This window comes from Ambystoma mexicanum, chromosome 10 (assembly GCF_040938575.1).
Source record: "Ambystoma mexicanum isolate Mex_15411 chromosome 10, UKY_AmexF1_1, whole genome shotgun sequence".
Lineage (NCBI taxonomy): Eukaryota > Metazoa > Chordata > Amphibia > Caudata > Ambystomatidae > Ambystoma > Ambystoma mexicanum.
In genome coordinates this window covers 938,626,994-938,639,439 of record NC_090932.1, presented here as the reverse complement: position 1 = coordinate 938,639,439, position 12,446 = coordinate 938,626,994, and the positions used below count along the sequence as shown (strand labels likewise).

The 12,446-nt window shown below is 46.9% G+C and overlaps 1 protein-coding gene across 12 annotated transcripts in view; it reads right to left on the bottom strand.

Moving 5' to 3' along the window:
• Positions 1–8,423: 8,423 nt before the first annotated feature.
• Positions 8,424–12,446, bottom strand: part of TBL1XR1 (TBL1X/Y related 1) — a 1,277,138-nt gene continuing 1,273,115 nt past the window's right edge. For all 12 annotated transcript variants that reach the window (XM_069618704.1, XM_069618702.1, XM_069618706.1 and 9 more), the window contains one exon: positions 8,424–11,758. In XM_069618704.1, the coding sequence (XP_069474805.1) occupies positions 11,732–11,758 (27 nt within the window). In that variant the 3' untranslated portion in view covers positions 8,424–11,731. The remainder of the gene's footprint in view (positions 11,759–12,446) is intronic.

Genomic DNA, 12,446 nt, shown 5'->3' with positions numbered 1-12,446 from the left:
GCCCTCTACCTAAGCCCCTCCTCTGGCAGCCATCTTCGGATTTGGTAGCACGTTAAGTGGCAGTAGGACCAAGTGAAGAGCTGCAGAGGGGTAGGAGGGAGGGTTTGCATGTGAATCCATGACAGACCCATGCTGGAGAACAACAGTTGCAGGTAAGTAACTTGTTCCTTTTCCAGCATGGGGTCTGGCATGGATTCACATGCTCATGAATATAAGAATACATAGCAGTACACACATGCACAACAACGGGAGGTGGCAAGGCTCAACATTAAGCATTTCATCAACTCAACATTAAGCATCTCTAACCTCCTCACCAGGCCCACCTTCAGGCGAACAGGTTACGCAGCACTGCCTGGCCGACTCTGGACTCCTCCCTGGAATCCCGGTCGACGCAGTAGAATCTCGTGAAGGTGTGCGTCGACCTCCACGTAGCAGCCCTGCAGATGTCCAGCAGGGGCACACCAGATAGGAATGCTGTGGTAGCAGCGATCGCTCTAGTCGAATGGGCTCTCGGACGGCCGGGCAACGGTCGGTTTGCATCCGATGACAGTGCATGATGTAGCCAGAGATCCATCTGGAAATAGAAGCCTTCGAGAGGGCCTTCCCTTGGTTCACAGGTCCAAAGTTCACAAACAGCTATGATGTCTTCCGAAAACTCTTTGTGCGGTCCACATAGAACTTCAGCGCTCTAGCTACATCCAGCGAGTGCAAAGTCCTCTCGGCCAGCGACAAAGGCGACAGGAAGAAAACAGGTAACACCAAGGGCTCGTTGAGATGGAAGTCCGACGGCACCTTGGGCATGAAGCAGGGGTGCGTCCTCAGCACCACCGTCGACTTGTGGAAAGTGAGGTATGAAGGCTTGCAGGAGAGGGCCTGGATCTCTCCCACTCGTCGTGTGGAGCTGATGGCCACAAGAAACACTGTTTTCCACGACAGGAACTTCAACGGTGCCGAATGCAGAGGCTCAAATGGCAGGCCCATGAGCCTGATCAGCACCACGTTGAGCTCCCACGCCGGGGCCAGAGCCTTCACCGGCAGAAAAGATCGGAACAGTCCCTTCATGAACTCCTTCACCAGGCGATGGGACCACAGGGATGAGCGTCCCTGGGCTCTGGTGTAGCGGGGAATAGCCTCCAGATGGATCTTGATGGAGGCATGGGCCAGCCCAGTCTTGGCCAGCGATAGCAAGTACGGCAGCACTTGAGGGGCCGTAATCCGCAGAGGGTTAATCTTCTGTGCTCAGCACCAGACAGAAAACCTCTTCCATGTGTGTCCATAGCACTTGAGAGTTTAGGACGCCCCGGCCTATGCAAGCACCTCCTTGCAGTCTGCCGGGATATCGTACCCTCTAAACTCTAGTGCTGCAGGAGCCAGGCCTGCAAGTTCAGGGACCCTGGGTCGTGGTGGAGGATTGCGCCTCCTTCTCTGGAGAGGAGATCCGCGTCCGTCTGCAGTTTGACTGGGGGGGCGGAGGGCGCTGACATTATCAGAGGGTCCGGGAACCAGATTTGTCTTGGCCACGCCGGTGCGATGAGGACCGTCTGAGTTGGTTGATGAGTCGCAGCGGCAACGGCGGGAATGCATAGAGGAACAGGCCATCCCAGGGGAATGAGAAGGCATCGCCCATGCTCCCTGGCTGGGGAAACGTGCTGGCGAACCTCCGGCACTTTGCGTTCGTCGCCAATAAGTCGATCTGGGGATTGCCCCATCGTTGGAATAGCAGATCCACTTGATCCTGTCGCAGCTCCCACTCATGGCATGAGCGCAGCTCCCTGCTGAGTGAGTCGGCGATGGTGTTCTTTATTCCTGCCAGGTGGAAGGGTACCAGAAACATCCCTTGAGCGACGGCCCCATGCCACAGATCCTGGGCCTCCTTGGATAGGGCTGGGGATCTGGTGCCTCCCTGCTTCCGGATGTAGAACATCGTGGTGGTGGTGTCGGTGAAGATCCTCACCACCTTGCCCTTGAGGGATGGGAGGAACGACCTGAGGGCCCAGAACACGGCTCGTCTGGGACGTTGCTGTGTAGTGACCTCTCCTCCGGGAGCCAAAGGCCTCTTGCGTGGAGATCTCCGGTATGCGCTCCCCATCCCTCCAGGGAGGCATCTGTCGTCACAGTCTCCTGATGTGCCAGGGTCTGGAAATCCATACCCGCCGCGAGATGCGCGCGGGTGCCCCACCACCGGATCGCTTGGCGGAAGTTTCGAAGCTGACCCCCGCTTGCATCCAACGTGCGTCGAGGAACTCTTGCAGTGGACGCATCCGCAGCCTGCACAGACGTATGAGGTAGATGCACGAGGACATCATGCTGAGAAGGGACTTGAAGGCCCTCACCCTGGCCACGTTCATGGTCGACAGCCGCTGCACCTTGCCCTGGATGGCCTTCATCCTTTCCTCTGACGGTGAGGCCATCCGTGCCATTGTGTCGAGCCTGGCTCACAGGAACAGTGCGACTTGCGACGGGACCAGGTGGGATTTCGCGAAATTGGAGGAGAATCCCAGATCCGTGAGCAGCTGGACGGTCTTCGCTGTGTGCTCGACGGCGAGTTCTCTTGTCCTTGCTCGGATGAGCCAATCGTCATGGCAGGGGTAGACGTGGATCCCCTACAGGCGCAGCTGCGCCGCTACTGGTGCTATGCACTGGTGAATACCCTGGGCCCCGACTTCAATCCGAAGTGGAGGGCCTTGAACTGCTAGTGCCGTCTTTGGACTACGAATCTGAGAAACTTTCGATGTCCTTTTAGAATAGTGATGTGGAAGTAGGCATCCCCCCCAAGTCCAGCGATGATAGGAAGTCACCCTCCACCAGCTGTCCCAGCACGTGCTGGAGAGTGACCATCCGTAACTTCTGGGACATGATGTACTTGTTTAAACAACGAAGGTCCAGGATGGGTCGCCAGCTGCCGGACTTCTTTGTTACGAGGAAGTAACGAGAGTAAACTCCGGAGCCCCGGAGCCTCTTTGGGACAAGCTCGATGGCCCCTTTCATCAGCATCGCCCTTACTTCCAGCAGCGGTTGAGGGAGGTGGTTTTCCTTCTTGGCCACGGGAGGAATGCGGGGGCACTTTTTAGAAACTAGTGTGCCCGCGGGCCAAGGTATCCAGCACCCATCAGTCGGTGGAGATGGACTCCCACCGGGGTGCTCAGGTGGGGGCCCAACACTACGGCTGGTTCCGTCCTGCTTGGCAGTGGCCTTGCCGCCTTGGCCGCCTTGGCCTCCTTGACGACGAGATCCTCCTGACTTGCCGCGTCCTCTGTAGGCCTCCTGCGACGAGGAGCGGGCCAGCTGGTGGTACATCAAGGAGCCGCCACCGAATCCTTTGGAGTCACCTTGCTTGCCTCCGGAGTTCCGAAAGGGCGGCTGTCGCTGCTGTAAAACTCCCAAGGCCCGCGCTGTTTCTGTGTCGGCCTTGATGGCCTGAAGTGACTCATCCACTGTTTTGCCAAATAGGTTGTTTCCGTCGAAAGGCATGTCCAAAACTCTGGTTTGCACGTCCTGGCGGAAATCGGTTGCCTTGAGCCACCCACGCCGGTGAAGGCAAACACTGTTGCCCATCTGGCAGAAACCGGTGTCAGCAATGTCCGTGGCTACCGTTATGGCGTGGTCCGACGCCACCTCGCCTTCCTGCAGTATCTCCAGGGCCTCAGCCCGCTTGTCGTCCGGGAGGAAATCCAGCAGAGGATCTTAAACCACAGCTCCCTGTTGTAGCGGGCCACAATCGCGAGGACGTTGGCCGCTTTAATCGTCGTCGCTGCCGACAAGCTGACCCGCCGTCCCATGGCATCCAATTTCAACCCTTCGCCGTCCGGCGGGGAGGTCGAAGTTGAAGCCATCGCCCCCGCCACTTTCTTCTTGGCCGCCGCTGAGATGACCGAATCCGGGTCGGCTGTGCCCTAAGGCACATGGGGGCGGAATCCGGGACCCGGTACTACTACTTGTACCAGTCTCTCTTGGCAGGGGTCATGGACGGGTTCTTCAGGAGCTCCAGCCCCTCTTCCTAGATGTCATCAAGTAACGGGACTGAGGGGACTGGCTTCCTCTTAGCCTCACGCCATCGATAGAGGAAACCTTCCTTCTTCTGTTCTACGGGGCAGAGCTGGAAGAGCTCGGATGCCAAGGAGACAATTTCGTCGGGCAGAGAGGCCCGAGGAGATGGTGATGGGAGGCCCATCCCGTTGACACCACCGTCTTCATCCGTCTCTGTCGTGGCCGTCTCTGTACCCGTGTCATCCCTCGGGACCGGGAAAGGAGAAGAAGGCTGTGAGGGCCGTGCCGGCTGGAAGGGCGGTGGGGGATGAGTTCTCCTCTGCTTGCTTGGAGGGCTTCCCGATGGTCCAGGCTCCGCTGGGTCTTCCGTTGGGGGTAAGGGCAACCTTGTCCTCATCTCCGTACACAAGGCCTGGATCGCCATCAGGATTGCTCCTGGGTTGTCCTGTGTGCCAGGTACCGGTTGCAACGGGTGCAATAGTTGGGGAGTGGAATCCTCCACCTCCATGGGAAACTCATTGGCGCCTCCGTTGCTTTCTTCGTCCGCCTCGTCGGGATCCCTCACGTGGGACCGGACTTCCTCGAACCTCTTGTCCAGGATCTTCACGACTGCAGCCAGCTCCTCTTCAGAGGCTGTATCCATTTTCGTGATGGCCACCAACCCCTCGCCCTCTTTTTCCAGCGGGGTTCTCACGAGGGTCTTATCGATGGGTTGAAAAGAGGATTCCCTCCGCGGTGGCAGGGAAACTCTGTTCCGCGAGGTAGTCTCCACTGGCGTAGCCTCCACAGGCTTCGCCAGGGCTGCCACAACTCCCTCGATAGAGGCCTTAGCCGGGTGAATCAAAGCCTTCACGACCTTAGATGCGCCTGAGGCCTTCACCTTGGGGGGAGGGTCGCTGACTCGCTCCCGCTCGGCTGTCTCCGTCGGGATCGACCAGGACTTATCCCTAAGTTTACCCGGGTTCTCCGACTTTCTTTTCCCCGAGCCAGAGCATTGGCTCGTGGTTGATGGAGTCGGTGAAAGTGCACCCTGCCTGGCAGCCGAGGAGCAAGTGCCCGCGGACTCGAGGTGTTTTGCCTTTTGTTGGGCCCCCATCACCACAGCTCCCTCAAAGGTCTTAGAAGACCACTCGGACCTCTTCTTCTCACCTGTTGCTGGGCTCTTACCCTCCAGCCAGTTGGTGAGGCGGATACGCCGATCCTTCATGGTCCACTCCGACATGTTCTGGCAAAAGGCACAGTCCTCCACGTGCGTTTTGTCTTCATGAAGGAAGTAGAGGCATCTGGAATGCTTGTCCTCCTTGAAGACATTCTGCAATCCAAATCCAGGGCAGCTCCTGAACAGCTTGGATCCGGGCGTCGTGCTCCCTTTGTCCTGGGCCATGTCCATGCGGGGTAGGCCTCAAAGATCTTCTGGAATCCTCCGAGAAGCGGAACTCGACGAGAACTTCGCCCTTGAGGGGCGTAGAAAATACCGAAACGGGTCCCCGTTGATTGGAAGTAGAAATGGTGGAGCTTGAGGCTCGATTGACTGAAAAAATGTGATTAAACTCTTTGAAAAATCGCAAAACGCAGTAAAAGCTCGAGAGCTATAGCACGAGGACTCCCAACACTTGAACGTGGGGTAAAAATCTGAAGATGGCTGCCAGAGGAGGGGCTTAGGTAGAGGGCAGTGATTGGCTGGGGGCAGTATGACCCAGAGACCAGTGATTGGTTATTAGGAGAAAGACAGTTCAGAAATGAAACTGAAACTGATTTTTTCTTTACCAAGGATTCCCAGCCAACGACGGGGAATATTGATGAGCATGTCAATCCATGCCAGACCCCATGCTGGAGAAGTGGTTTCTGAATATTTGTCGGCTTATCGCAGGACCCCGTCTGTAAGCACGAGTAGGACACCTTTTTGAATTGATGAGGGGAAGGAAGTCTGGATCTAGATTGAGGACCTTGGCATTGGGTGGTGGTGGACCATGTGAGTTGGATCCAAATGGTGTACAACGGAGAGGATTGGCACGCCAGGAGGCTGTGAGGATTCATCAAAAGGATAGAAAGGAGTTGCAGGTCGAGGCGGGGGATGTAGTCTGTGTAAAGAATCCCAGATTTGTTCCGAAAGGAGGTAGTGCATTTTTGCCTTCCATGAGGGTCGTGAAATGTGGAAAGGGATATGTACAGTTGGAGAATGGCACAAGGTGGAGCAAAAGGCGTATTGTGGTCCTAGATTGCGGTAAAACTGTTGTACGCAAGGGGGCCATGTTTGGTTGTGATGATGATGGCGATGTGTTAGATTTTGCACCCAAATGTCAGGAAGCTCGTGTTTTGGAGGAGAATGGTGTGCGGCTGAGAGATGTTGCTGCTGCTCATGACTTGGATGGGGAGGTTATGGCTGGAGATTTGTTTGTGGAAGGCGTGCAGGTGGGCAAGGGATGTGACCTGTCTGGGGAGAATGGTGGGGGCGTGGGGCATCCGGTCAGGAGTTGTGGGCCTCCTGTTAAACTCAGAGACTACGTGCATTAGCGAGTGTCAGGGTAAGTGATCGACGTCTTAGTTGTTGTCAGTGCATTGTATGGTTATTTGTTTTATTGTATTCCGTGCATTGTATTTGCTTCCACATTTGCTCTTGCTGGCTCACTTTAATGTAATATTTACAGTTTGTTTACATTGCTAATTCTTGTTTTCTTTTCTAATAATATCTTTCTTATTTACTGTTATATGTTTGAACTTATGATGTGTTTGGGGCGTAAGGGGAGAAGATATGTTGTATCTTGTTGGCTGGCGCTTGTGGAATGCTGTTCCTTGTTCATGGATCAACATTCCACACGGGCCAGTTAGTTTTCCTTCAGTGCGGCTTGTTGCGGTTGCCTGCACTGGGTCCAGAAAAAAGTTGTTCTCAATCTACCGTGCCTCAGATTTCTTCACAGTTTTCTCAGTTTCTTTGATTATTATTTTTATTTCTCCAGTGAATTTTGAGCCGTGGAACTCTTGCCCTCATTAGATATATTCGTTTTGAAGGGGATGTTCTGGACAACTTCAATGCTGAACGCCTGAGTGCCAATGTTGATACCCTCGCCTTGAAAGCCTTAGGCGTCATGTTCTGACATGACCCACAATCACCAACAGTGTGATCGATAGCAAGACACCACAGACAAACATTCGGCGAGTCGGTCAATTACATTTTTGTGTTGCTGTCGCAACACTTTTGAAGCCATAGGGTTGAGTCGACAATCCTCGAAAATTCAATTAATTTTCAAAGGTGAAGAAATGCTCTTGGAAAGTGCGCTGAGCATGCAGAAAAAAGGAACTGGCTTCACAGGGCGGGCTATTTGTACCGCCGTCACCAGGTCCGGACTAGATGGCGCAGAGGATTCTCTACAACAGAAGGGCACAGTGCCCCTCCTGTCAAATGTTTCAGAGATCTGCTGCTGCAGTGAGAATATATCTCAGACAAGGAATTCCTTGGGTACACAATCCATTAGAAAAAACATTTTGTGCAGAATGCACTATTAGAAATATTACTATCTTCAAGAAAACTAAAAGGTGGTCCGTTTCTTGACTGTATATGGAATAAATGTAATAGAAGAGTGATATCAATGTACTTTTATATTAGGTTGCTACTACTGTACTCTATTTTGGTATGAGATCATTTGATATGAAACTGTTGGATATTATGTAGATCATAGATATTACTGAGATGGAATAATTTCAAACAGGGAAGGATTTGAACAGGCAAGTCCAGGTAAAGCTCTTCTTTGCCATAGTGACTGATTTTAAACTCCAACCTACCCATTTCTTTTCAGGGGTCTAATAAATAAAACTCCTTTCTCTGCTTGTTCATTAACACATTTGAACACTTCTATTCCGAAAATAGTTGGCGCACACTTACAATTTCACAAATGAAACATATAAATACATATTAAAAACCTTTAAATACCATAGCCATTTTAACTTAAGTGGAGAGAGCCGAAGGAAGGACAAGTATTAGGCTTTGTTTTTGTTTTTACACAGAAACAAACCTTGGTGGGTGTGCACTACAAAATTAGAATAGCGATCAGATTGTTGCTTTTTGTAAAGTGCAGGCCACATTTCAGATACAGAAAAAACCCATAAGATATTCCACCTTTGTCTTAAACAAACATCAATGTTTTAGGTCTAGAAAGAAAGCACTCTGCTTAGCATTTCAGCCAATCCTGCTGTAGAAACCATTATATATTCCATATATACTACATATACAATCTTGAATAAATGCAGTACCTCTTATTTTACAACGAAATACAAAACAGGAATAAGCAATGGAAAAGTAATGAAATATGCTGTACAAATACCATGTAATAACCTGTCTCCCACCCCCCTCCCCCACAATTGACAATCCAATTAGAGGTAAACATTCTGTACAAAATATATATATATATAAAAAAATGAGCTTTATAAAATACATAACATAATATCAAAATATATTTTATTCTGGACCTCTTTAAGATCTGATTCAAATTACAGTTGTCAGAGCAATGCAATGCAAAGGGAAACTGTAAAAAGAAATGTGCCGAGGAGGGCTAAAATGGGCACTGAAGAGCGGGATAAAACCACTGATGTGTAACCAAAATACATCCAAGTGTAATTAACATGGTCCAGGACAATACAGAACATCTAGATCAGTCTTTAGACAATTATGAAAACAGAACAATAAGACCAATAAACGTCCTTTCAACGCGTACAAAAACTGGCATGGGCTGATTTACAATTGTACAGCATGTTATTAAACTGAAAAACTGAAGAGGGATGCAGACATTTTAATCCAGTGCTATAAAGGCTCACAGAATTAGACTCAAGCGATACAAAAAAAAAATCATGACTCTTTTTATGCGGCAGTCAGGCGCAGTTGGTGCAACATTTGTATTGTAGGAGTCCCTGATCTTTGTTAAGCCACCAACAAATTACTGTAAAGTGACAAACAATGGCATTTTGGAGTTTAGACTTAATTTCTAACTGTAACTCAATAAAAAGTGTTGGCGGTCACCCATAGAAAGCTCCAGCAGTCTCAGCATGACATTAAAATTACTTGATCTAGATAAACCATTGGAAATAATCAAATGACTAATAGCCAAGATATATTTTTAATGGTAAGTTACTGCTATTATGCATATGTGTGTTTCCCAAAACAAAACACATTTTTCCAATTGGACATTGAGTATTTCAAACAAACTTATTTTGATGTCTGAACTTATTATATTCAAAGTTCAGGTGCCAGGCTTATAGTAAACTGAAGCCAAACTGAAAAGCACCTTGCAGTCTTGCATTCACACTATTAAATAAGAGCTGGTGTGTATCTTAGAATGAAAGCTTGTAATAAATAAAAAAGTTCAGAGCACATCTGCAATAGCTCACATCTAAAAATAACAATTGCCATGCTGAACACAGCTCGTTTCTGATCAGATGTGGTGTTAAAAAAAGAAAACCAAATTGCATGGAATGAAACCATTTTTTTGTAACCTGCACACAATCATTGATGTAAAAATACAATTGAGCGTCACTTGCCAGCTACGACTTCAATTTAAACAGGGTGAAACTGAAAAATAAATAGCTACAGGAAACTGCAGCATAAACATATTCATTTGTGTCTATTCCTGGGAGCATATTTTCTTCTCATTTTTATTATTGCACAGACTTTTGAATGAACATTTTTTGCAAAGGACATGGTCCTCCAGCAATAAAAAAAAATCAATCATTCAATTGCTAGATAGTCAACAGAGTTTCCATACAACTCGCAGGAAATTTTTCTAAACATCAGTAAATATATATGTGTCTATATACATATATTTATAAAGATGAAAAAGATACCCAATAGACAGCACAGACCCATAAAAGGATGGCTTTCCTGTTGATATAAATTTGAAATCAACCCCCCTCCCCTTCCGGTCCAATCCCTGCCCCAACTAAAATCAACCAGGGATACAAGTTAACATTGAGTGGAAAATGAAAAGGTTCTCTAAACCGTTCATGAACGCTAACTCACCTTAACAAAAAACTCAGACTTGCTTCAAGTTGAAGTAACATTGTGAAACACACAGGTTCAATGCCACAAACACACAAGTATCAAAGTTAAGCTGTGCTGGTTGATGTCTTTCTAATAAAATGTGGGTAATAAAATAAAGGAGGCAGAAGTAATGTAATGCAAATCCACGTCTGTGAAAGAAGTACATATTGTAACATTGATAACACTGCAAAGAGATCATTACTGTTTGGTTTTAAATGGTCTTGGAAATAGAGATGAAATGTTAAACAATTACACTTCATAACCACATGCTACTATTTACAAAGGCAAATCACCAGGCATGTAATCACATGAGCCAACTGATTTGCTGTTCCTTCTTCAAGAGAAACATCAGATATGGCTAAATGAATAAACATCTATATAGTAGTGCTCAATAAAAAATAGCAGCTTAACCTGTTGCATACTTGAAGAAATGCAGTCATAAAATACAACAGTCTGCAAAAAGGGGCAGGAAAAGGAGGTGGTTGTGTGTGTTGCATACATTGAACCAATGCTTTAAAAATAAACTTGAAGCAAGCCTTGCAGGTTCTAAAGAAAAATTATTTCCATAGAAAGGTAAATAACACTAACACCTACCTTAGCCGTCAGTGTTACACATAGCATAAAGGAACGGTTCTCAATTAATATTTCTGGGACAAGATACTTTTAACACTGGAATTTGGTTAATTATATAAATGATCTATAAGAATGAGTTATTCTTTGAGAAGAGCCAATGTGAACCCTTGCCCAGAACAATTTTAATCTCTTATGAAAAAGAAATAACAAAAAACAACAATAAGAACCTACATTTTGCTTCTTTTCACAATAGTGCACAATTTTACCATAATTTTGCTATGGTCTCAAAGCAATAGAAGAGAAATAGTTCATCTTCCGCATGATCTTTATTTTTGTGCCCTTCTATTCGGTTTGGCAAAATTATGTCCCAAATATGATATTACTGCATTTCAGCCACATCACCATAAAACCATAGCATTAAATCTATTATGGATATTTGTGTTATATAAACATGACATTAAACTGCATGTTTTATAAACATTGTATTCAGCTGCCCATCCGTTGAAACAAGTGTCACAAAATGTACCAATTAACTTTGCTTTGCCTCATAAGAGCGCATTAATTATTTAAAAAAATAAACTTTTATGGTTAGGTAGAAAGGTATGAATAAGTAACGGATCCACTTCCTTTCTTCATGCATCCATAAACTTCCACAAAAAAGGCATGTTTAAAAACGAGGAATTAACAATTGCGGAAGGTTTCTGTATATGCCCATTTTCTCTGTACAAGCAAGCTGCCCAACTACGAAGAGATAAATGATTGTAACCATTTTTTCAACCATGGATTTCATTCAGAGAAAGATAAAGAGGGTGGGCATTGAGTCTTCCAATTTTGGTACAGATATGGTCTGAGTTATGCTCTTTTCTCCTCTTCCGTTTTCATGTTCAAGAAACATCCATATGTTGCGTGTAGGGCCATGGCAGATTCCAGCACTTTGAAAACCGAACTCAAGCTGTGAGAAAATGTAGTCATCCTCTTCTGGGTGTAATGTCTTATCATTATAAAGAAGTATATATTTCTTTGAGTTTGGCTGCAGTGGACTGGCCATGGTTCATCTGGGTCTATAGCAGTACAGGGGGGTCAGGAACAGTCATTTTGGCTATGTACACATTCATTGTCGGTCCATGACTTCCACTAGCAGTGCTATTTCCGAAGGTCTAATACACAAACCTGCAATTAATTAATACAAAGTTAGATAATCATTTCAATTATGTATTCTTCTAAATGATAAATAGCCCCAACATTTAAAAGAAAATAAAGGCAGAGACGTTGAATTGCGTTTTCAAAGTGCTTAAAAGAAACAATAGTTCCAAGTTTCACTATTTTCGTTAACATATACCTTCTGAGTTTTAGGCACAAGCAGGGGGTGGGCACACAACCGGAATAAGTGACAACACGAATTACAACCCCCTCTGCAGGGCTGCCATACCATTTTATTCCGGCCTAATCACAAAAACAGGTTTAAAAGAAAACTTTTGGAGAAGGTGCCGAAACCTTGAAGTGAGCAAAGTTCTGGTGGAATGTTTGATGCTTAACGAGCGACAGACATGATGCGGGATGTGAGAAAGCAATAGTGCATATAGCCCTCTACAGACATATTGTTCACAATGGCCCACTAACATTCCAATATTAAACATGCTTGTATATGAAAGCACACATGGCAAAAAGCTACTCAATTATATTTCAACATTCAAACTAGATTTCTTTAGTACATTCTTTGTGGTCAGTAAACAACGTTTTATGTTTTTTTTTAAATCGAAGATTTCCAGATCAGATAAAATAGCAAATAACCCCTGTGATGCACCCTTGAGAGGCCCCTGGTTTGAGCACATCAACACAGCACTGCTGCTAGCAACAC